This window comes from Arvicanthis niloticus, chromosome 16 (assembly GCF_011762505.2).
Source record: "Arvicanthis niloticus isolate mArvNil1 chromosome 16, mArvNil1.pat.X, whole genome shotgun sequence".
NCBI lineage: Eukaryota > Metazoa > Chordata > Mammalia > Rodentia > Muridae > Arvicanthis > Arvicanthis niloticus.
The window spans coordinates 71,457,437-71,484,655 of record NC_047673.1 but is presented as its reverse complement, the minus strand read 5'-3'; the positions used below and the strand labels follow the sequence as shown (position 1 = coordinate 71,484,655).

The following is a 27,219-nucleotide window of genomic DNA, read 5'->3' as shown; positions in this document are numbered from 1 at the left end:
GTCAGACAACTTAAAACTGGAAACTTATTTTTAATGAAGAGAACTGTAAGTCAAATATGCTTTCTGCAATATTTAATAATGGTTACTTATGGCACGGGCTTGCTACCTAGATTTCTCTCTCCAGTTAATTAGTCTCCAATGTTCACACTGACCCAAATGACTGACAAGCAATCCAGTTTCAGATTGTATTAGTGATACTGCTCATTGTTCAGACAAAATACCTGACAAAAAGTAACTTTATAAGGGAGGATTTATCTTGGCTCATGGTTTGTTGTGTCAGTCCAGCTGGGTCCAAGTGCTCAAACACATGGGTGTGGGGGTACATTTCACATTCAAACCATGACACAGATCTCTAGATGCCTTAGAAATTAGGACCATTCCCTTTTCCTATGACCATTCAGTTTTTCTAGTGAAAGATCAAAGACACAAAAAGTCATCTTCTCAACTTCTGTGGCTACTCTCTTACTTCTGTTCTGTCTTCCTCCCAGCCCCTGCCCCACTCCTGTGTGTGCAGTATTTGCCATGGGCTTGCCTTTCATCTGTTCCTTAAATGCTTCTCCCCCTGGGGATCCTGTTTTGTCTTTTGCTGAGGAAGGGTTCAATGATTTCTTAGAACAAGTGGCAATTTGGGTTTTCTTTGAATCACACTTTTTGAAATTTCCCCTCTTGTCTTAAAAACATATTTGTTTATGTGCATATACATGTGCTTGCATGTACATACCTGCACCACATGTATATAGGAGCCATCATGAGAGGCATCTTATGGAACCACAGTTACAAAAGGTTGTGAGCTACTATGCGGTGTAGAGTGAAAAATTATAAACACCATTTTGTGAAATATATGCAGGCTTTTTCTTTGCCCTTAGACCTGAGCAAAAAGAGTGCAGGTTCCAGAAAGCAGAACTAGATGTAAGATTTCAGGCCTTCACTGCCTCGGGATACATTCAGGGAAGAACAACATTCCTCAAGCCTCAGGAAGAAAACCCACCTGTGGGTGGGGAAGACCCAAAGCAAGAAGACACATTCCTGACCACAGAGAAAGATGCAAGTCATCTGGGTGGTTCCAAGAACTAGCTAACTTTCCACTGTTCTTGGTTACCCCCCTCCCCCAGGTCTTCCCAGTGTTACAGCCTGCTGATGTTCAAAATTTGTAAAACAACCAATCATGTGTAACCGTGTGAAAATGCAACCAATTATGTGTAACCGCGTGAAAATTCCTCCCTTTCCCTACCCCATGCTATTAAAAAAGTCCCTCAGCTTGCTGGCCTTTTGTCAAATTTTGTTCCTGTATGGACGAGCAGTTTGACCGTTGGCTAGCCAACTCTCCCCAATAAACCTCTGCTGATTGCATCTAGGTATGGTGTCTTGTGTTTTTTGGGTGGCCATGATTTCCTGAGACTTGAGTAAGGGTCTCCCGAGTTTGGGGGTCTTCAGTGGGTGCTGGGAACTGAACCTGGGTCCTCTGCAAGGCAGTGAATGCTCTTACCCACTGAGTCCTTGCTGCAGCCTTCCTCTCTTTTAACCTCAAGAAACGCAATCACATTCACACTAACAAGTATGCAGAAAAATGGCTTCCTACAAAGTCATTCATGTCCTAACCCCAGCACCTGTAAAGACTGCAAAAGAGACAGGGCAGATGTGACTAAGAATCTTGAGATGGAGGGATTATTCTGGGTTATCTGTCACATGAATCTTTACAACTAGAGTTTTTTTTTTTTTTTTTTTTTTTTTTTTTTCTGTCTCTGAATAGGAGATAGAACTGGAGAAAGAAGATTGGAGAGACACATGACCAGCTTTTAAGATGGAGGAAGAGCCAACAAGCTGAGGTATGCTGGTGACCTTCTCTCCAGGAACTGGTGAAGGCCAGAATTTCGATTTTTCCCTCCAAGAGCCTACATACAATCCTGCTGACACCTTGATCTCAGCAGGGAGCCTAACACAAGTCTTTAAGTTAACAAATTTAATAGTTTTAAGCTGTCAGCCAAGTCTGGAGTAACTTTTAACAGGAACAATAAAAAATGTGTTATAATGTAATATAGTTGAGACCTTTAAGAAAATAATTTATGGGTTATCTTAATTTCATATTATAATCTGAAAAAATTCTAAACTCTAAAAGGTGAAGGAATTCTAAAATGAATACCAGCACATTTCTGTAATAATTTTACTGTATTTATATTATTTGTGTATCTATAAATATATCCATCTTGTTTTTAAATATATTTCAAAATAACTAGGATCTATCAGTATCCTTCATAATAACTCATTTTCCATATTCTTTCTTTCTTAGCACTGCATCCACACAATAAATTTCCTCCTTCTGACTTAAGGTGACATGAACTCACCACAGTGATGACCACTTGCCCTGGATGTGACATGACCCAGTCAGAAAAATTATGGTATTTCCAGTCTTCAATACCTTGAGTTATAAATCTATAAGCCAAAAATACATTTATATTATACATACAGGCTCAGTGGTGATTCCATCTAATAAGTAAGCATTAACACCATTGGTGTTTTAATCTGAACACGTGTTTATAAATCATACATATTCTTTAAGCTGTTCTTTACCTGTCAGTAAACCCCCCACCTGGGTTAGTAGAAATACATAGAAGCAAGAGGAGACATATATTAGCTTTGAATTACAATGTTATCAGGGATAAGAAGTTGAAAATGCTATGTTCACAAATAATTTTTACAAGGGGTGTCTTTCTGGCTCACCGATCACCCCAGGGCAGAAGCAGAGGCAGGGGAAAGTCGATGCATTCATAATTAGGTCATGTGGACGCTAGCTAGCAGTCAGCTGTGCTCGAGAAACACTGGTCTGGTTCTCAGAAAATTAGTAAACATGAAAACTTAAAGTAGCTTTTCCATAAAAAGAGAGAGAAGAGAGAGGAAGAAGGTGAAGTTGGGAGGGAGGGAGGTGGGAGAGACCTCAGAAGGGCTGGGATGGGAAAGAATAGGATCGAAATATGTTGTGTTAAAGAAGCTTTTAATAATTAACTAGAGCTGTGACATAACTGTTCTAGTCAAATCCGCTTTAAAAGTTTATACTCTGGGCTACTGTCTTCCCTGTAAGTAGATGGCAATAACAGACTAATATACAAAAAGGAGAATCTTGAATACACTAAGTGAGGCCAACCACTGCCTAATGTATACAAGGCCCACTCTGACTCCAGGACGCCTCTTACCTCCAGGTCTAAACTGAATCAACAACCTGAGTGCATAAATATGCCACAGAAAGACAGAGGAGTGAGCCTGAGGTCTTCTGTAAACAGGCTGGAGCTGGCTTGAGTTCGGGTATTGGCTGGTATTGGTACTCATGTGCGCCCATGTACACCTGACCAGAGCAGTCTTCATGGGTATTTGCGCTTCAGAAACTGTTAGTCATCACTCATACGTCACATTCTATTAAGATTCACTCTGCATGTTTCTCTGAATATTTTACTTCTATTGGTAGCTATGTAAGCATGCTTTTACACACACACACACACATACATACATACACACACACTCATACAGACCTACACACACACTCATACACACACACACACATACACACACTCATACAGACATACACACACACTCATACACACACACACACACACATACACACATACATACAGACACATACAGACACACACACACATACAGACACACACATACACACACACATACACACATACACACACATACAGACACACATACACAAACATACAGACACACACACATACACACACAGACACACACACATACACACACACATACACATACACACACACATACACATACACACACACATATACATACACATACACACACACACACTCATACAGACATACACACACACTCATACACACACACATACACACACATACAGACATACACACACACATACAGACACACATACACACACATACAGACACACACACAGACACACACACACACTCATACACACACATACACACACATACATACAGACACATACAGATACACACACAAATACAGACACACACACATACACACACATACATACACACACATACAGAAACACATACACACTAATACAGACATACACACACACTCATAACAGACACACACACACATACATACAGACACACACACATACAGACACACATACACACAAATACACACACTCATACATACACACACACTCATACAGACACACACACATACACACACATACAGACACACACACACATACAGACACACACATACACGCAAATACACACAGACACACATACACACACACATACACACACATACAGACATACACACACACTCATACACACACACACATACACACACACATACACACATACACACACATACAGACACACATACACACTCATACAGACATACACACACATTCATACAGACACATACAGACACACACACACATACAGACACACACACATACACACACATACATACACACACATACAGACACACATACACACAAATACACACACTCATACAGACATACACACAGACTCATACAAACACACACACACATACAGACACACACACATACACACAAATACATACACTCATACAGACATACACACAGACTCATACAAACACACACACACACACACATACAGACACACACACATACACACAAATACACACACTCATACAGACATACACACACACTCATACAGACACACACACATACACACACAGACAGACACACACACAGACAGACACACACATACACGCAAATACACACAGACACACATACACACTCATACAGACATACACACACACTCATACAGACACACACACATACACACACACATACACACACATACAGACACACATACACACTCATACAGACATACACACACATTCATACAGACACATACAGACACACACACATACAGACACACACATACACACACATACATACACACACATACAGACACACATACACACTAATACAGACATACACACACACTCATAACAGACACACACACATACATACAGACACACACACATACAGACACACATACACACAAATACACACACTCATACAGACATACACACAGACTCATACAAACAGACACACACATACACACACATACAGACACACACACATACACACAAATACACACACTCATACAGACATACACACACACTCATACAGACACACACACATACACACACAGACAGACACACACACACATACAGACACACACATACACGCAAATACACACAGACACACATACACACTCATACAGACATACACACACACTCATACAGACACACACACATACACACACACACATACACACACATACAGACACACATACACACTCATACAGACATACACACACATTCATACAGACACACACATACATACACACACATACAGACACACATACACACTCATACAGACATACAGACACACACACACATACACACACATACATACACACACATACACACATATATACACACACATACACACACACACTCATACAAACACACACGTGTTTTTTCAGGGTTAAGCATTGTGCTCACTTCTTCAGGACGTCAAACATGCTCTTCTCTACATTTACCATCCACTGTTCTACAGTAGCTCTTATACGGATTTTCCTGTAATTTGATTAAAAAGTTATAAAAATTACTATAATATCATAGATATTAACATTTCATTTATTTGAGAAACTTGTAAATTAAGATCTCAACATACATACATTACTTATGGGGCCAAGAACTGTACCTTCTGGTTTTCTTTCTTTCTTTCCTTTTTTTTTTTTTTTTTTTTTTTGATTTTTCACTTGGAAAACCATACAGAAAAATACATAACTTTAGGGAATTCTGTCAAAAATCAGCATATATTTCCACATAAAAATGAATGCATGAGAGATGAATTGTATTATAAGGTATTTTTAGATTTTTCATGATTATTTTAAATACCTACATTGGGCTGGGACTTTGTGGGATAGGAAGGCTTGGGCACTGCGTTGTTTTTCTCAATAAATAAAGCTTGTATCAGGAGCTAAGTACTAGAGGTAAGAGACCCTTCTGAGGCTGCTAAACAGTATCAGTGTGACAGAAGGCCTGGGCTTATTGCATTTGCCTATGAAGCCACCGCAGTGAAACCCAGGTCAGAACAACGCCAACCTCCCCCCTCCCCACAGCAAATGTCCACTCTATCTGAAAAGTCAAATCCATGTGGAACAAAAGCAGTGTGGATTAGTGCCCAGGGTTAGGTGCTTTCCTTTTCTTTTGTTTAAACTTTACATTAAAGTAGAAGTGAGCTGAGCCCGGGGTAAGGCAGGCAGTGGGAGGGGCCACGCCCACGTAAGGACATTATCTTTGAAGAAACAGGTTGCTTAGCAAATTTGTATGAAACGTTGAGATTTCAAAGCAGGGAGGTTGGGACAGAGGCCCCACAGTCTAAGCATGGCTCATACTTGGGCAGCACTAGACCTTCCCCTTCGGCAGAGATGAGCATCTTTACAGAGGGAGGGCCGATACCCCGTTTCCACAGTAGCATGTGTCTTACGTTTTCAAAACATTTCACAAGATGAGGCTGCAAAACAGAACACACGCGTCAGTCACACAGTATGACCTGACAGAGTGCGGAGATAATACCACGTACGAAGGGACAACACTGTTACCTGCACAGATTCGGGATTTTTGCTGTTAGCTAGAATATCAAGAAGTTCATCATTGCTGAGGAAATAAAATCTCGGGAAACTCATTCTTTTAACTTCAAGGTATTCCTGTCCAAAGCCAAAAGAGAGAAAGCTAAGAACATACATCTAACCATCTTAGGAATCACGTCCTCACCTTTAGTATTAAGGGTGCAGTGTGCACACTAGTTCCTGCCAAAATTATAATCTACGCTCCATGAAAGCCAAAGTTCTTCTTAGTGAGGCAAAAGTGAAATAAAGGGAAAAGAACACAGAAGTGACCAAACAGCAAAGGTACAGCCAGGCTAGAGCTCTGCTGCACCTTGTGCGCCACACATGGGTCAGCACGCTGGCAGGGCACAGGCATCACCGGGACTCTGGCTCCTTGGCAGGGCACAGGCATCACCGGGACTCTAGCTCCTTGGCAGGGCACAGGCATCACCGAGACTCTGGCTCCTTGGCAGGGCACAGGCATCACCAGGACTCCAGCTCCCTGGCAGTGTGCAGGGCATCACCGGGACTCTGGCACCCTGGCAGGACACAGGTATCGCCAACCCAGACTTAAACTGAAAGGAAATGTGGGTATAAGTAAAGGCTTGGTCCTTTGCTTGAGGGTTCATTAATCTGTCCATTTTTTTTTCTCTTGATAACACTTCCATTAAACCAAAAAAGGGCCGTGAGAGTTAGGACAGTTTCCGGTTGGGACTGCAGAGAGTGAAGTCTACCCTCCTGGCTGTTTCTGCAGATCAGGGCACTGCTGCCCTGGGAGCATAGTTTACCTCAAGACTTTTCTTTATGCTTTCAAGATGGCTGTTGCAACTTTTCAGAATGCCCAGGATTCCTGTGGTGATGGTTATGTGCAGGGCATTTAGCTTGTTCACTACTCGTGACATTATGTCTTTCCACGTGAGAAGCACCTGGGAGAAGAGTTTTGTTTCTGCTGCCAGCTGTCTTTAAACATAAAATTAAATGTGAATAAATGTTATAAGTAATATCAACAGTATTGTTGAGTTTAGAAGACAATTTTGATATGCTTTAGTTGACTTGATTGGATCCCAGTATATATAGTAAAATCCAAGCTCTGTAGATGGTTACCCAATCTCAGATGCTAAGGAAAGGAAGGCAATGCCACCCACCTTATAGAACGTTTCCTTTATGGAATAATTACTATTTTACCGCTGGCTAAAAGAATCAAAACCCATACATGGCACAAATCACTAATATCTGAGTCTACTCACTCTGCTGTTGAGTTGAACGAGGTATAAGGAGCAGGCCCTTAACAGAACCAACTCCATTTTTTGTAATAGGAAAGAGAACAAGTCTTGACATGTTTTAAAGCTCTATGATAACCAAAAGTTGTTTTGAAACCTTATGAATCAAAATATGTAAAAATAAGCTGTTTTAAATAAGTAAGATAATCACCTTCAATGAAGTCATAGCCAGGTGATAACCAGATGTATCTGGCTATCTGCCGTGCACATCAGCAGTAACTCCAAATTCAGCAGAAAAATAGGAGCCAGATTGGAGCACTATATCACACTGGTAGCCATGACTGGCTTCTGCACCCAACTATTGAGATCCTACAACGAGAGGCTGCTGCACGTTCCCATGCAGCACGAGTGTCGTGTCGTCTTCGTCCCCGTGACCTGCTCCCCTTACTCCAAACCACTAGAGCAGCTGGAAGCCACAGCCTGAGACTTGCTCCCCGGATTCTGGACCTGTAGCCAGCATAAGGACTCAGGTTGTATAACCCATGAATGAAAGATGTAGTCATTGCTATGCTTATTTCTTTGGTAATTAGCAATTCACTATTTGTGTTCATTGTGCTGATATTGATAGAGGCGATGCATAGGAAATGTGGCAATACCTCATTGTGGCAGTAGCTTTGGCATATTGTTTGCTGTGCATTCTTAAAGAGCAATTGAATGTCAAACCCTCCATCTCTGTCTTCTCTCTCCCCTCTTGTGGAACTGACAATCTCACAGTCAATCCAGTATATGACCCCTGAGTGGAGAAGGACCTGTCGATCCTCTCCCCTTGGGGATACTAAAGCCTTATCACAACCTGCTCATGACAGATAAGATACTGGGCTCGAGACCTGAGGGAATATTTTCAAGAGTTGTATTGCCTTTTACTCTCTCTGCTCACTTGGACTTTCCATCCACAGTTAGCCCCAACCTGGTTCCAGTTCACCATGGCTTGGAAATTGAGGTGGAGAAGTCAGAGGTAAAGTCTTCCATTCAGCTATGATCACCTTGAGTCCTCTTTGCCTCTTGACTGCTGCTCTCTGGAATGGTAGGTATCTGTGGAGCCAAGTACTAGACTTTCCCCCGAGCAGGAACTTAATGTACCATTCCCTGCCTCTTTCCAGCTGGTCTCATAACCAATTTTCAATCTCCAGTTATAAGTGGCAGTCTTCAGGGTTTGCCAGTTATAAGTGGCAGTCTTCAGGGTTTGCCAGTTATAAGTGGCAGTCTTCAGGGTTTGCCAGTTATAAGTGGCAGTCTTCAGGGTTTGCCAGTTATAAGTGGCAGTCTTCAGGGTTTGTTTGTTTGTTTTTTTTTGTATTGTTTGCTTTGGTTTGGTTTTGTTAAATGATATATGGGTTGAAGATCTTTGTAGTTAGCCTCCGTGTGGGAACAACTGTCACCATTGTCTAACTTGGTATTTTTGCTTCAAAATTCTCTAGGGAAGAGATACTCATTTTTGCTATCCCCATACTTCAAGGCTGACATGCTAAACTCTCCAGAGAACCTTCCATCATTACCCTGCTCTTTGTTTTGGGTGATGGTGTTAAATGTTTCTGTAACTCAGCAGAAATATCATGGAAGACACTTGAATCCCCATACCCATGTTGTGTTAAGTACCCTTCCCGTTTCTGGAAGGTTCTAATGCAGCCCTCCCGGGATGCATGACTCCCACCTGTTCCTTTGGAACTTCCCTCTTTGATGAATCTCTGCCTCTCTTCCATTGGTATTGGGCCTCGTCGTCCTTCATTTGTTACGGTTTTACTACTGATTCCATTTTTTTCTTTCCTTATATATACTGTAAAGATACCTCAACATCTCCTAACAAGAGACTCCTTTCCTCCATTAACAAATTTGGTAAAAGAACAACCATCTGGTCTTTTTATTGATAAAACACATCTTTAATAGGAAGTAGTTTTAAAGTCTGAATTTAAAGGTTACAGTTGTGGTAACCTTGTGTGTGGGCTTACCCTGGGGATGTTCAGAACAACTGAATAGCACAGCTCAGAACTGTACCTGTGAGTTAACAGATGAGTACCAAGCATCCATGCGATGAGAACCACACATGTGTAACAAAGGTAAGTCTTGTTCCCTATGAAACAACACTTCCACTTAAACAGCTCTCACCTGTAACTTCTGGTAGTTCACCTTTGTTCCTAAAATAAGGTTCAGCGTGATTGACCTGATGGTCATGGTTTTCTACAACCCAAAGGTGTTACTGCATACGCTGTCCCTGCTCACTTTAGACTGGCGGCTAGGATTTACTGAGTCCTTGACATTCTGCCTGGATAGCTCATCTGTCTGAGTGCTCTCAAGACTGAGCACCGTAAGAAGCTGCGTGCTGTGAAATGAGGGGAAACAGGATGTTTACCCATGCTGAGTCCCTCCATTTTATCTGCTGCAAAATGAGGTATTCTCATGTATGAATGCCACTAAAAACCATGTTTCTTGTTCACATCCAAACCAGACTAGTCTTTCAGAACTAAAGAGACACATAATATGGCTTAAGAATTGTCATGCTCTGATGTGTCTCAGTTTCTTTTTTTATAGTTTTATATCAGCAATTAAGGGAATTAAGTTTTCAAGTGTAAGATGATTCTTGTAGTGATCTATGAATGAAAAACTCATCATGATGGGCTAATGGAGCCATTCCCGTGGGCGTCTGTGCGTCTCTGGCCACTTCCCTATTGCTGGGACAAAATGTGTGACTAAAAGCAGTTAAGGAAGGAAGGGTTTACTTTGGCCTACAGTTCGTGTGTGTGTGTGTGTGTGTGTTGTGTGTCACATTGTATCCACAGTCAGGAAGCCGAGAACGAATAGGATATTCCATGGGCTAAGAAACCTCAGTGCGCATGTGCGGTGGTCTGTTTCCTCCTGACGGTTCCCCAGTCTTCCCACACAACACAAATAGCTTAAGATCTAAAATTCAAATGCATGACATATAGGAGACATTTCACAATCAAACCACAGCTGATGTTCATTCATTGAAGATATTATAGGAGTTAAATTCCATATATATATATACCCATATGTACATGGTATATTTTTCTTACTTTTGTATTTCTAGAGACTGAAAGACTGGTTCAAGAGAAAGCCAGTTTCTTTGACAGGTCATCCATTCATCAATGGTCTGAGAGAAGAGGGTTAAGTTTTGATTCCATTCATTCACAAGATGCTACAAAAGAGGGAAAATCCACATATAACAATTAAAATACATACAATTACTCCGTACCAGTCACATAACAGAAACTGAGGCGAAGCAATCAGTAATCATTGACACAAAACTGATAAGGAGTCACGTGAATGAGGGCAAATCTGGTTCTGATCAGTTTCAAATGCCCCGTTCATCCAGTTTTCTCCTAGGTCACATGATAGACAAGTCTTTTCATAAGACTTGCACATATACATAAAATTAACGTATGCAACATGCACAGATTATAAAATAACCATGAGTGATCCCCTGAACAATTTCTGTCATGGAACGATAACCAGGTGTTTGGTAGACACACTATTCCAATCTCTACGTTAAGTCTGTCTGTACATGTATATGTATGCACATAGTATTTCTGAGTCTGCCTACCTGTGCTTCAGAAGACTGAGATTAAAGGTGTGTCCCACCATCCTGCCTAGTAGGCTTTATTGGGAAAACTCCATAGTCTAGATCTTTTTTCTAACTATTACATTTTTAAAAATAGTGAGAAACTGGTTAAAAATTGATAATAAAATATATTGCTTATTTACAAACCAGTAGATTAGCTCATCCCCACTGATCCCTCAGGAAGACTTGCTTTAGACTCATTTGCACTTGTCTTTTGGCATTTGCTAGTATTCTTTATTCTGTACTTGCTTCCATATTGTATTAAGTTATAACTGATAAAATATAATATAAATTACATTGATTGATTGATTGATTGATTGATTGACTGACTGTTTTAAAGACAGGGTCTTATTGTGTGGCCTGGAACAAGCATTGTAGATATGGCTTGCTTTGAGATCCAACTGCTTCTCTTTCCCCAAGTGCCAGAATTAAAGGCCTAATTTACAACTTCCAATTAATTTTTATTTTAATAAAGGCATTTAGTGCAGCATGCATTCTCACAAGGCTTGTGTAACTGCATCAGGTCAGATGTATAGCTTTGTTCTTGCTGACAATTTCTAAAGTAAAACATTTTTTTTTCATTTTATTTTATTTACATTTAAGATGCCATCCCCTTTCCCCATTTCCCCTCCCTAGAAAACCCCTGTCCCATGCCCCCCTTTCCTTTTTGCTTTTATACAATTTTTTTAAAATGTTAATCAAAGGATTTATAAGTTTGGTAATGCTCAATCAGAAGGGTAATCCAATACCCAACCTAGATATAAAGACTATCTTTGACTGGTGGAGACCTGTGAACATCTGCCTCCATGCCCCCTCTCTCTTTCTCTCTCTCATCACCTAGCTTCTCCTCTCCTTCATCTTCTCTCCTTGTTCCATCTCTTCCTCTCAGTACTCCTTCCCACTTAGCTCCTCCTACATATCACTCTTCCTGTTAAAGTAAAACTTTTCTCTCAAAATACAGTTAGAGCATACTTATTCCTAATTTCTAAAGTAAAACATTTTTAATTATATTTTTTGTATCTCATTTTAGGTGAATCTTGTTTATTTTTCTGTTGACTATGATTTTTATTTTATGTTGTTTGACAATATAATCCGTTCTCTTCTTGTAATAAATTGTTTTCTCTTTAAGGCCCATTTAAATGACATTTTTCCTTAAACGTTTACCTACATACAAATAATATGAATTCCACTTGTTGAATACACATCTTTCTATGACTCTCTCTAGTCTATTTATATAGAGGTACATATCTGTATACCAATTATATTCATTTTGTTATTGACTAGCCTATCAGTACACACCTGATTAAGTTTATTAAGTTTAAAAATCAATTTTATATAAGTTATTAGCTATAGGGCAGTCAGCTATGAGTTACAAGAAACTGGTAAAAAGTATATTTTGTGGGAGTATTTTTTTAAATCTCACCTAAATTTATCTTGCCCATCCAAATTAAATTTTGATATTTCCTCATAAAAAGTAAGTACTTCTATAAAGTTATTTTTAGTGTTCACACTATTAAATATTTTATCTTCTCTGTAAACATGTGAAAGATTCATATAATTGAGAATCAAATATGCGTTTTCAGAAAGCAAAGTTGAACTGATAGACTGAGGAAAATGAAAACATTCCCAGAGCTTTGCCCACAGCTGTTACCTTAATTGGCCTGAGATAGGAAGATCCTTTGATTGTCGAAAGGATGGCCTGGGAGTCTTCCAGCTGGGCTATGACGTCATCGATGGATGAGATGACGAGGATGGAGCGGCCCTCTGTGAGGTGAGGGACCAGGTGCAAGGGGGACGTGTTCCAGAGGTCGATGACCTTAAACAGCATTTTTTCAAGAGCAGCTTCATTAGTTGCTGAGACTGATATTTCATTTATTTTATTTTCATACGGAAACACCTGAAATGAAGAAACTACTTACTAATCCAAAGGAGCAAATAATTCCCAAAGCATCTACAATGGAACACTGAAACTTGTTTCTTGAAAGGTGTAAGGAAGTGCAGATCTGATGCTGGTGATGTTAACGCCAGGGTCTGTGTGGTGATAGAGCTTTGTTGAGCCACTCCAACCACATCACGTGCTTCATGCTCAACCCAAGTGTCCTTTTCCTCATGTCCCAGGCAGGGTGAAGGGTTTGTGTGCACCTCGTGTATGTGCAGACAATGTCATTTCCTTCAAGGTCGTTTCCTCTGCACCAATCCCTATGTCTTTGCTACTTTGATGTGAGCCTTTTCTTTCTATAATGTATCTTCTAGCATTAGAGTATTGACCCAAGAGAGGAACCTGAAGGACTATAGCTTCTTTTGATTTGCTAGATCTCCCTAGGATTAAGGGTGTTTTGTTTTGCTTTCTTTGAATGCATTAGTAAAACGGGATATATATATATATATATATATATATATATATATATATATATATATATATTTCAAGTTACCTTAAGTTCCTCACAGAAAATCATTAGATTCACTCACCATTCACTCACCAGACTAGAACAGACAACTTCTCAGTCTCTATCTTTAGAATGAACTGTCTGGGATTACTGTTTTTATGTCTTATTAGAAAGCTGAATCTACCACTACTCCTATACATAATCTCTACAGGGCTAAGAATGAGGCTTAATCTCTATGTTTTGCTAATGGATCACAGTGGGGACTATGAACCAGAAAATGACTAATGTTCACCATCTGTGCTGAGTTACCAAAGAAGGCACTCAGGGCTGGAACTGACCAGGAGTGCTTATGGACTGAGCCAGCAGCACGAAGACTAAGCTTTTGAACATCTGTTATTCAGCTAACACAGACTAAAAAGCCACAGAACTAAAGATAAACTTTCTTTCCCAATATACTCGAGATGGTTAAAAAATAAAATCTAGACACAGGCATGTGTAAGACAAAACTCGAGTCATGTGAATCTAGTCCCGTCAAGTCTTTATGACCAAAGCTTAGTGGACAAAGATGAGTCTTCAGTGATACTGTGGCAGTTTTAGAAGCCTGTCAGTGCCTTTAATGACTTATCTCTTGGTACTGTGGAGCACAAAGTCTCAAAAGTGCAAATGATTATTTATGGCAGGACAATTCCTTTTCTCTTCTAAGTTACTTTATGCCATGCTTTTCACACAATAGTTTCCCAAGAGCCTGTACTTCTTAGACAGAACCTTGCCATATAACTGTATAACATTATAAATAACCTCACAAACAGACGGATGCATTCATTAGGGTTAAGACGTCCCACAAAATCTTTCAGCATGACTCTCATCTCCTAGTCACGCCCAAGAAATGTAGGTTTTAAAAACTTACATAGGCTGACCACTCCTCCCTTACTAGAACCTCTCAGGAGTTCACTGGGGTTTACCACAAGGTCGTCCTCTCCCTAGCTCTGCCATTATAACTTAGAGAGAAGTGGGCTGCTCCGGCCTTGGGCTGTGGTCCACTACGTCATCTGCAAACCTTACTCACTTCTCTTCGTGGTCACTTATTTGGATCCTCTAAAATCTGTACCAGACTGTCTTATTAAACTATTCATCATAGTACTAAGTTGAGGGTGGCTCAGATGTATTATATTGAGTACCACAGGACACTGTTTCATGCAGGCCACCAGCTGACCTCCTGAAATGCCTTAACCTGACTTGTTCGTGAGTAGTTCCAATCGTCCAAGACTGCGTAATTAAAATACCTGAGGTGTCCTGGATTTTCAGCAAGCTAGTTCAAATGAGCTCAGCTGTTATCACTGACCCGTGTCTCAGTGAAGCGCTCTGCGGTGCAGAGATCACGTGGGAGGCACTGGAGCAAGCCAGGAAATGACGAGAGATTTGAATAGTGTGCAGACTAGGTGACCAGGAGAATACAAATGTTATTTCACATAAGGAGACGAAGAACAGAGCTGCCATTACTGAGCCAAGGGAGGGCAGGAGAAGAGAAGAATTTTGGAGGTGGGTAATAAAAGGCATGCTAATTTTTTGAACAGGGCTTGACTACATGAATGGAAACATGAACAGGAATATGACCGTCCAGAGTTCCAGCGGGGGACTGAGGTAATATGACTGATTGGAGTTCCGGAGGGGGGCTGAGGTTAGGTCTAGAGACTTTAAACAGTCTGGCTTTAAAAACTCTCTCTTCTAAAATTCCTTTAAAGTATTTCCCATATTCCCCCTTACAACAGAATTATGGTTATAACATGCTGGCTTTGATTACATTACATATTACCAAAAAATTAAACATAAATGGAAGTTCTTATAGGCTAGCAAGGAAAATAGAACCTTTTTAAACAATAAAAACTGAAACTTTTTGTCATGTAGCTTCTCATTTGCTTTGTTATCTTTTTGAGACAGAATTTCATATAGACCACGGTGGCCTCAAATAGGCTATGCAGTCAAGGATGACCTCAAACTTCTGATCCTCCCGCCCCTATCTGCAGAGTGCTGAGATTTCGGGCATGTGCCATGTGCCAGGTTGGTTTGCGCAGTCCTAGGAATAGAACCCAGGGGTGCAGAGTGCTAGACCAGCTCTCTACAGACGAGGTCACATTGCAGCTCTATATAACAGAGTTTTGTGGGGAATCAAACTGGGACTAATTTGGCATTTCGAACAAAATATCATTATTGGTAAGGCTATCCTAATATGTTCATAATACATTTTCACTGTATATAAAATGAACTAGAGGCATTTAATATTTCTATTCCCATAAAATGTAGTTTCTACAAGAACTAGCATGTTAAATGATGATGTTTGTCACATAAAAAAGTGTTATTGTTCTCTACCTACTTCAGTAATAAAGGTAAAATGCTTGCTCCCTCTCCCTACAGGTGACATCCCGTCACCGATTCCCCACTGGCCCAGGCATGCCGCTAACCTCCCTGCTTTCTAGTTTATGTTCATGGTAGCTTTCCTTGCCTATAATGAAAACCAACTCTTCATGAGATTCTGTGTTCTTGTCAACTATTTATATTTACTTTGAGAGCTAGAAGCGTCTCTATGGAGAGGTTTTTATCCAGAGAGACTGACTTTCCGATGACGTCCTGCAGAGCCTTCCAGTGCCGCGCCTTCAGACAGGGGTTTCCCAGTGCTGTGATGATTGGTAACTCTTGTTTGAAGTCTGACACTGACTGCTTCAGCTGTGCAACCATATCGTTCTTAGGTAAGCCTGCAAATACCAGAAAATGTGTCAACTTATAATATGTTCACGTTTTTTAACCAAACAATCTGAGAAAGCGAGAGTGTTTTGCCTTTGGTGGGTGGGGAGCTTGGAGAAGCACACACTACCTTTCTCCAGTACAATGATTATATGCAGCCACTTAGAGACATTGTTCTTCACTGAATCGATGTCAATGCTTTGGAGAGTACAGTTCCTCCACTGCCAGAAATATGTCCCCCACTCTTCTTGTGCTTCCCATAATAATTTCCTCAGCATCAGGTCACACTCAATGTCAGAGATCTCTGACAACACTATCTGAGTGATATCCTCCACGTTGAGAGCATTCATATGGAAGTGGGCCTCATCATAATAGTCCTGGTAGCTTGAGTACGTTTCCACCTTTAGAGTCAAACTTTCAGCTTCTGCCGCGAGAGACTGCACGATCTCCTTGGCTCTTGGTATTGGAGTAGTGGCAGAGAGCAGGATAGGACTTCTGATCTAAAACCAGCAGGGAAGAGGCCAGATTGTTCAGAACACAAACATGTCTTAATGGCAACATCTTTAGTAAATAACCTACTTTTTCAAATGACTAAGTGAATGAAAAGTGAATATTACTATGCCTAGGACTATTCTAGGAAAAGTGTGTGTGTGCATGCATGCATGTGTGCGTCTTCCCTTTTATGGAGTTGTTGAAAAACTTTGCTGCTCTGTTCATCACATTCAGAGATGAAGAAAATTCTAACTTCTTGGTAGAATTACTAAAAAGGACATATGTGATCTTATGTCCCACTCGACTTCACAAGTCATCAAAATTCTATTTGTGACTCTCATGGTATCTTAGCTACTTTTCTGATGCTGTGATAAAACACTGTGACCAAGGCAGCTTATAGAAGGAAGAGTTTATTCTGGTTTACAGTTCCAGGGTGATAAAAACTCACCACAGCTAGAGCACTCACTCCCTCAAGCTTAGACAGGTGGCAAGAGGGCAAAGCAGGAGTCTGTGAGGTACTTTACTCCGAAAGCCCACACCCCGTAATGTGCCTCCTCCAGTAAGGCCATGTCATACTAACCAAACAGTGCTACCATCTGGGGACCAAGTGTTCAAATGGAGGATGTTTCTCATTCAAAGCATCACACAGGTAGGTATATTTGGATTACATTATTTAGTTATGATTCCATAGAAAATGAATATATAAAAGCATAGTATTACATGAAACTAAGATAAAAAACTAAATATAAAAATAAGACTATAAAAATAATAACAAATTTAAAAAGCACTTACTTTATCTCTTAAGTTACTAACATCCACTCGTAGGCTGACAATATATGATTCCAAACTGTTCCTGAATTTAGTGAGGCTGGCTTCTTTATTCGTGGCAAGTAACTTCATCGATGTTTTCAGATAATTGAACTTCATGAAGATAATTCTGTAGATGGCGATCTGTTCTTCTGACACATCTATATGGTAATGCCTCACAACAGAATACAGCTCAGTAATTGTGCAGAAATCTTTTTCTATTTGAGTTACACTCGAGGAAATTTCATCTAAAAAATTAAAATGCTCCACAAATTCTTCCACGTCTACAGGCTCGTAGTCCAGCTGGCGCAGTGATGAGTCTAAAATCTGAAAGGATTAGCACACTAATGACAAGTGTGCAATGACTTCACTGTTTTAGGAAACCACTGTTACTGTTTTGGAGTTCTGACTTCTACAAGTGTAATCTCATACACTTGTATGTGTAATGCCATACAAACGTGTCCTAATCCTATGTATTTGTTAAATGCTAGAGGACTGGTGTGATCCAGTCCTTCGACCATGATCCAAAAGTGCTTTAGAGTTCATATGTAACATACATGCTATAAGACATGCACAATACTTTATGAAACACGTGTGATGAGAACCCCGAGAGTAAGGCTGGAATGGTCACTCTGACTGTTTATATGTGACATTCTCCAGGCCACGATCCCTTTTTATCGTGTTTGCTGATTAGGTGTTATTTTCTCTACTTTGCAGACAAAGAACTGACTCTCAAATTAGTCTAAGATCAGGTGTGTGGTAAGTTACAGAATTACGATTCAATGACCATCAGAGAAACCTCTTCTTGCAATAGATGGCAATTAACACTGAGATCCACAAGGGGTCACGGTGAAAAGAACGGGGACCTGTGGAACGCTTAACCCTAAGTGGGATACCCATCACAGTCCTTTCCTTCAAAGCTTGGGATTTTAGAGAAGAGGGGGCAGGGTTGGTGGGTGACTTCAGAGGAATAGTGCTTTCTGGACACAACAGGGCAGGTACATTTACATCACACAGGGGTTGTAACACACTTGTCATTCAGAATGTGGCATGTCAGGCCAAGCCTGAGGACACCCCAGCATGGAGAGGGGAGGTGGGCAGGCAGAAAGTCCCACCCCTAGCTGGGGAGCTACTAGCATTTGATAGCTTCTGGAAGAGGGAGAGTCGGTTTTCTTTAAAGGTTTCACCCCTGGCAACTCAACTACACTCTAGAGTAGGCTCTGCTCCCAAGACTGGCTGGGCAAAGCAGACTAGACTTGATGGGTTTAAGACACAGAGGGGGGGAGGGGGGGAGGGAGGGAGAGAGAGACGACGAGAGAGAGAGAGAGAGAGAGAGAGAGAGAGAGAGAGAGAGAGAGAGAGAGAGAGAGAGAACATAAATTTGTGAGTAGGGATGTGGGGTGGATAACTGGATATCTGGGAAGAATTGTGGAAGGAGGTGAAAAGTATCAAATACATTGTATAAAATTCTCAAGGAATTAATAAAAATGTTATTTTTGAGGAATGCATGAATATAACTTAAAATAAGAGATGTTATGAGTAAACTCAGTAGAAAGATAACTCTATTGATACACTGTATTGCCTGCTTCTTAGACCCATAATGGGCATGTTGCCTTCTGCCCTGCTGCTTAACAGGATGTGACATCAGAGATGCTTAGGGAAGGTATACAGTGAGCTCAAAGCAGCCAGTATTCCCAGTGACTGCTGCCTGTGCAACAGTCTGGACTACTCGCTGCCCGACCCTTCCTGCCCTTGGGAGTTGGAGGTGAAGTGGCACAGAGTCAATGACACAGATCCTGGGAGCAGGTGAGAAACACCACAACAAGCTCATCTGAACGCTGCTGCAAGCTCCATTAATACCCTCCACCCACACCATGTGGGGCCGTGGGCTGTGAGAAGCAGCTGGGTGCTTGGTCGCTCGAGCTTGGAAGCCTGGAACCTTATCGGATGGCAGGAGTTCAGCTCTGCTCCCAGGCCCTGGTTCTTTCCATTTAGCTTCAGCCCTTCACAGCAGCTCCCACAGAGAGGTCTATGGCCAACAGTCAGGAGAAACAGGCTTCAGGCCCTAGAGAGATTTACATACTAATGAGGTATCTGAAGGCCAGAGGGTGGAACCAATTAAACATTCTTTCCCAGCACCTCCCCCCTCTCTCCCTCCCTATTTAACTCAGGTCTGCCCTGGGTTTGGGGGAGGGGGGTGCATCCAGATCCATCCACCATCTGCCATAACATTAAAGCCTGTAAAAGCCCATGGACTTTCTTGAGTCATTGGGACCGCACCGTGAGGAACCGTGGAGCCACAACAGCCGGGCCTAACTTCCCCCTGGAGGAACCCAGACTGTTCCCAGCCAACTACCCACAGCATGGAGGAACTTTCAGGGTTCCTAGCAACATTACCAACGTGGGACTCCACCACCCATGCAACCAAGCAAGTACAGTAACCTTTCTCCCTAGGGGTGCTGCCAGGGCCTCTTTCTTCTCCCCTCATCCTCATTTCTCTCGGCTGTAGGCTAGCCGGTTGCTCTCCCACATGCCCACTCATCTTGGTCTTTCCATGGCCTTTTGGCAGTCTGAGAGCCCGAGGGCTTGAGGCCAGTTGGTCTCTGGTCACCTCTGGAGCCCAGGGATCCCCAATCCAAGAGCTCTGCACCCCCGTGAAACCAGACTGAGACTTCCCCATGCCAGGCGGGGCCCCCACTGAGGTCACCTGGTGCCCTGAGTGGAGTGAACTCAGTCAAGACTCCCATGCTCCAGTCTCTTTGGAGCCGTGGGAATCACAACAGCCCAGTAAGATTCAAGAAGCCATGCCTGCACCCATGTGCTAGCTAATCATCTCCCACCGATTCAACCAACCTACACGCTCACCCCATGGGGCCCCCGCCAGAGCTCTCCCTCTCGCCCCTCTCAGCTGCAGGATGGTCCAGCGTGCATGACCCCAGTCTCAACTCTTCCATGGCTTTCAGTGACACCTGGGAGCCCATGAGTCTAAGACCAGTCAATCCCCACAAGCCTTGCCCGGGGGTCCCCATCCAGGAGGTCTCCATCCCACAGAACCTCAGATTGAGTGAGAACTCTCCCTGCCAGATGGGGCCCATAGCGCCCCCACCGCATGCAGCATGGAACCAACTCAGTCAAAGAGTCCACACTTCTGCTTCTGCCATGCTGAGCCACAGTTCCAGCTGACTGAGCCATGACTGAGCTGTGACAGACACACGGACCCACAAGACAACACAGACTCATGCCCACACTCAAGCCTACATCGTTCCCTACAGGTGGTAGAGGACTCGGGCAGAGCCAGCTCCAGGAATGCTCCGCCCCCCTTGCTGGTGCCTGCAAAAAAGCCTCTCTACGAAACTCCAGGATAGTGAGTAATCTCCAGCCTAGTTCACAAGACTAGGCAGGCTTCTTTCTGTCTCCCCACTCTTTCTCTCTCCATGTGTTCCTGGTCAGCTTCTCTGCTTTAACTCCTCTCTCTTCCTCTTTCTCTCTGTCTTTCCCTCTCCACGTCGTGCTCTCCAGCTCAAGGGCAAGATGGCAGGCTCCCTAGCCTCCACTTTGCCCACTGACCCTCCTTCTAGACTCTTTCCCTTGGTTCCTTTTGTTTGGAGCTCTCAGGAGCACCGACTTCAGCATTTGCGCCACCTGCTAACATAAGTTTCTTTCTCTCTTTCTCCCCACATGTTCTCCAACTCAACAAGATGGCAGCGACTTCCTAATTTTCGCTCTCTGCACCCCACCCCCACCCCGGGGTGCCTGCTGGCTTTTCAAGAGCACTGGCTCTAAACTCTAGTCCCCAGTGTTTCTCCCCCAGGGAGTCACACAGCCTGCTAACATAGTGTCATTAGACTGCACCTGAGGAGCCATGGAGAGGCCTTTAGTGAGCCACAGCCACTGTGCCTAACTTCCAGCCTGGAGGAACCCTCAGTGTTCACAGCAGCAACTACCTACATGACCCATTGGTCTCAAGAAATTATCTCTTCTAAACAGCAGTGCCCAATTGGCTGGCATTGTCTGCACCACCAATCTTGATCTCTCAGGCAGTCCTCAATTAGAGTCTCCTGTAGATGCCCCACCATTCCTGCTACAAGTGACTATGTGGGCACTACTACTACTGCCCATCAGAGAAATTAGTTCTAACTTGTGTAGGCAACAGTCCTTTTGTTGATGCTGTTGCTGTTGCTGCGGGTGGGAGTCAGATGTAACTGCTACATTAACACTTGCCTGCAATTGCCTGCCTGTACTCAGTGCCTCCATGGCACTGGCACTTGTCCTTCAGTAATTAACATCTTTCTTGAAAATTATTACTGGTCCACTCAAGCTCTGTTCACTACTTCTGATAAGGTTTTATGCTACGTGAGACTTGGTATATGCAAGAATGACACTATCCTCTCACAGTTATACTGCAGAAGCGTAGTTGATGGCTAGCTTGTAACTTTGGGTTTAAGAAGTATTGGTAGTCTGGTCAAATAAAGAAAAAAAATGATAGCTATTATTATAAACTCCCATCTTGAAGCCTATCTCGGGTACTTCGAGAGGATGCAGGTACAGGCAGCGGCTAGTACACTAGGATCCATATTTGTCCTAGAAAGCAGACAGTACATAAGCATAGTGAGTCTTATGCTCTCACTGGGCAAGGGAGAACAACGACATCAGACAGTGACACGCCTTATAAAGACAAAACAAGAGATGGGCAGTGACATGGAGCACCGTCTTCCACGTGGTCACAGAAAGTTCTACAGAAAGTGATATTCAATAAAAAACACATGTAAGTGCTGAGGAGGGCCCAGCTGGGCAAAGTACTTGCCATGCGTGTGTGAGGGCCAAAGTTCGGATCTCCATAAACTACACAAAACCCAGACACAGGAGCATGTGTGTCTGTAATCCCAGGGGTTCTAGGGCCAGATCAAGTGGAGAAGAAGAATTCCCAGAAGTTCAAGGGCCTCTAGTCTGGCTTATATGATATACACAAGAGACACGATGTCAAACAACTCCTGAAGTTGTTTTTTTGACCTCCATGTGTGTGGCACAGGACACATACATGCCATAGCACACGTATGTGTCATATTCACATACAGGAATGCACATATACATAAATAAAGATTAAAAACAAAAGTAAAGGTAATCACAGTACTGTGGGATTTTCTGAGGATAATACTTATGTGTATTTTTGATTGTGCATCTTCAAGTTATAATCTGACATTCTCTTATGAAAAAGTGTAGCTGTGTGTATTGTGAATGCTTTTTTTTTTGTTTTGTCTTTTTGTTTTTTGAGACAGGGTTTCTCTGTGTAGCCCTGGCTGTCCTGGAACTCACTTTGTAGACTAGGCTGGTCTCAAACTCAGAAATCCACCTGCCTCTGCCTCCCAGTATTGCGAATGCTAATTATGCCCCCCCCCCCAAGCTGTTTGCACTAGAGGGTCTGAATGTAGCTTCTGGGACCCTGCCCCTAGTTGGTTCTGATTGGTAAATAAAGAAGGCAGCCGCCAATAGCTGGGGAGGAGAGACAGAGGAGGGATTTTAGAATTTCCTGGGCTTTAGCTGGGAGGAGAGGAAGGGGAGATCCACCAAGGTTTAGGAGAGTGTGGAGAGAGGAGAGACAGAGTCTACCATTGGGTAGAGAATCAAGGAGAGCGCCCAGGGCTCTGGGCCAAGAAAATGTGGCCCAGAGGGCTGACTGATCGGAGTGAAGAACAGCCAAGAAGGAATACAGGAATTAATAAGTAGTAACTAGGAATTATTGGCAGAAATAGATTCTAGTGGCATGGAGCAGTGGTTTTCATTTTGGAACATAAACCATTGAGGTGGGAAGCAACCCCGTGGTGGAATTAATTAATTAATTCAACCAAAAAGGAAAAACTTAAGTACTTACTTCTAATAGATTTGCGCTTCTGTCCTCAATGGTACATCTCAACAGGTTGTAGCTCATCTGTATGATGCTATCAACATACGGTAAGCATGTTAATTGATAATCCAGACTTTTCACACAAAAAATTCCAAGCCGCATCTCAATAGTCATGGTCACGATCTGCTTTAGGTAGCTTCTGAATTTATGTATTATACTTTTAAACTCCACTGGTGTTAAGTTCATCAAGAATGGCAATTTTGTAGTCATGACTTTGGCCTTTTCTACCATGTAACAATATTTCAGAAACTTGCAGCTGTAGCCACTAACCAGGCCCGCTGAATTACCAATAATAGTCAGCAGACTCACAATCTGTGAACGGAAACATCACGCTGGTTAGCACGCTCCATCTGGAAACAAGAGCCTTACTCAAGACTTTTTATCAGAGGAGTGGGACTGCATTGTTGAGCAACCTGATGGTGTTTCTTAAATGACAGTCTTTGTACAATTCATTTTGTTTAGAACTGGAATTAAATATTGCCATATGTTGGAAACAAGACTAAGAAACATAGTTAACTAACATGACTTTCATGCAAAGTTTACTCAGATGTTTCATTTGTAATCAAGGTATTATTTTGAACTATGTCCCAAAGAGACCAACCATCTAGTTCACCACCTGTCACCCAGCTTCCCAGCTTTAAAAGCATATGCTCCTCTGCTCCTCACACAGTCCCAGAGCAGGACAGTCCTGTGTATTTCTGATTTCACTTAATTCTTTTTTTTTTTTTTTTCCCGAGACAGGGTTTCTCTGTGTAGCCTTGGCTGTCCTGGAACTCACTCGGTAGACCAGGCTGGCCTCGAACTCAGAAATCTAGCCGCCTCTGCCTCCCAAGTGCTGGGATTAAAAGCGTGCACCACCACCGCCCGGCTTCACTTAATTCTTAAGACATAGTTTATCTGTTTAGGACAGAATTCAGACACAAGCTGAGATAATTATATTCTACTGTGAATTTGGACAAAATGTGCACTTCAGTGGTTAGGGAAGGGCTGGCAAACGGCAAAACGATGTCATGAAAGACCCACAGGGAAGAAAACTCATTCCACAGTGGAAATGTGAAAACCATGGTAAGTGGAGACCAGAGACCACAGGGGAGACAAACTGGGATCGTTCTCCCATTGCCATGGACTAGGATGCTCTGAAGTCTTCCATACATCATATTCATGTAATGATTTCACTGGGGTTCTGCTTCCGCACCAACCACTTCTACTATGTTCCATCTCGAAACTTACTTTGTTCTGGTAGTCAGTATCTGAGTCAAAGAGGATATAGAAATCTGGCCATCGGGTATGCTTCTTGTATTTGACTACATTTTTTGTCTGATTAGATAAATCCGGAACTGAAACCAAGTCAACAAGGGTAGACAGGCGAGGATCTTGGTGAAGAGGGATGATTGTGGCTGGAACACGACATTGAACAGTTAGGATTGCCAGGCGCCTCTCAGAAGCAATACTTTAAAATTAGCCATAGCATCTAGGCCTGTTAAAAGTTGATGCTGAGTGACTTAGTGAGCAGACACTATTCTGTATTGATGGGGGTATTTATAAGCATGTACAAAGGTTTGCATTTAACATTATAAACAGAAGGAACCATCACAGATAATAGTTGTGGGAGGAGTCATGCTGAAAATAGAACCAGAGAATCCTGTTCTCTGTGTGGAGAGTGTTGTTCCATCTTGGGCACAGAGACATGACAAATACAAGACTGCTACTAGAAAGGAGTTAACAGATCAGGTGTCTGTTGTCTCGTCCCTTCACTTCCAACCAAGAAAGAAAACCCTGACATAGACTTTATGGCTTACACAAACAAACTCAAGATGAAGATAAACACAGAATACAAATAGATGAACTTCTAGGAGGAAATAGTGTGACCCTTAGTTGATAAGGTCCTAGACAGAAAGCCAAAAGCATAAGGCATGGTCGAAGTCAATTGATGTGCCGGGTTTATAAACCTGGGTGGCTTAGCACTGTTGAAGAGAAGGAGAAGTTAAGGAGGAGAATGCTTGCAAGATATCCCGCTGAGGACAGATTTGACTATAGCATTTGAAAGACCTCTCTTAGCAGCGGGTAGAGCCTCATCAAACTGCTTTAAACATCTGGTAAGGAAGTGTGAACCACCTATCCATTCTTAGTGAGACAGGAATTTCCAAAATGTGCCTCCTCATTGCAATGGGTAAAGGAACTTTTAAAACTTGACAATACAGCATTTCCCACCAACATTGGGAAAATCCAGAAAGCTTCACATACTACAGATGAGAATAAAAAGTAATCCTGCTATACAGAAAACATAATCTAAGAGTTCAATACAATTAAACATATACCACAGGGTATGTTCAGCTGTGTACATGTATTTATACAAATAATAATTTAAAAGCAGATGGATCCCAGATGACAAATGTGTAAGGAGTTAGAGGAATGGAAACGCTCATCTCCACAGTTCATGGTGCAGGGTTTTGCACTGATGAATACTAAAATTAATGGGCATGGGTTTTGTTTTGTTTTGTTTTCAGGAGAAACATCATATTTGCACTCCTTTTACAACTTTCTGCAGAACCATCATAGCCAAGTAATGTGATTAGCATTTCTAGTAACAAGATTTGCAACTTCACCTGCTCTTGACCAAAGGCAGCGAGAGGATGCGCGACTGCTTCAATATCTGTGCCCCAAATGGAGCATCTCATACTCGTCATGTGACCACAGCAGAGAAGCCAAACTGATGCACGCTCTACGGGATAACTAGTACATTTATTATAAAAAAATCTCTTAAGGTCACAAAAGACGAGAAAAGGAGCTGTCACAGATAGGAAGACTCGAGGGTCTGGTGAACTGACTGTGATGTGTGAGTCTGGACTCCAGATCACGAAACAGAAAGCAGACAGGAGGGAAGAGCTCCTAGAGTCTACGTTGGTTCTGTTGCTTCATTGGCTCCAGGATATGTTGGGTGTGTAGCGCATGGGGACAAGCATGCACGAGTGACCTACTGTGCTTGTGACATTCACAGATGCCTCGAGTTATTTTATAATGAAAATTTCAAAACAATCACATGACAAAAACATTTTATACTGAGGGAAAAGAAAAGACATGGAAGCAATCAGATGGTTTAACCCAAGAAACTTAAATCTAAACATCAAAGAAGGAAAATCTAAGTGGCAGAAAGAATCTATATGGAAACAGTGCCAGAGGATCCTGCTCCTCATAACTAATTTCTCTACCCTCAATCTGAGAAACATTCATAGAGAATGATGCACGTCTATTGTTTTATAGAGAAGCAGTTAATTCCAGGTGAGAAGTCCCCGGTCAGAAACAAGCACACCGTGCTAAAGCAGATGTACAGCAGATGAACTTAGCAAACTGTCACACGACAGCGAGCTACGAGAGGTCCTAC

At 42.1% G+C, this 27,219-nt stretch overlaps 1 protein-coding gene across 1 annotated transcript in view; it reads right to left on the bottom strand.

Annotated features, from left to right (window-relative positions):
• Positions 1-27,219, bottom strand: part of Dnah14 (dynein axonemal heavy chain 14) — a 224,119-nt gene that overhangs the window by 156,533 nt on the left and 40,367 nt on the right. The window contains exons 16-27 of the mRNA XM_076914623.1: positions 25,068-25,234; positions 23,805-24,149; positions 17,921-18,262; positions 16,767-17,136; positions 16,457-16,647; positions 13,162-13,407; positions 10,966-11,087; positions 7,445-7,616; positions 6,651-6,755; positions 6,444-6,562; positions 5,545-5,619; positions 2,343-2,430 (exon numbers count right to left, since the gene is read on the bottom strand). Coding sequence (XP_076770738.1) covers positions 2,343-2,430; positions 5,545-5,619; positions 6,444-6,562; positions 6,651-6,755; positions 7,445-7,616; positions 10,966-11,087; positions 13,162-13,407; positions 16,457-16,647; positions 16,767-17,136; positions 17,921-18,262; positions 23,805-24,149; positions 25,068-25,234 — 2,342 coding nt within the window. The remainder of the gene's footprint in view (positions 1-2,342; positions 2,431-5,544; positions 5,620-6,443; positions 6,563-6,650; positions 6,756-7,444; positions 7,617-10,965; positions 11,088-13,161; positions 13,408-16,456; positions 16,648-16,766; positions 17,137-17,920; positions 18,263-23,804; positions 24,150-25,067; positions 25,235-27,219) is intronic.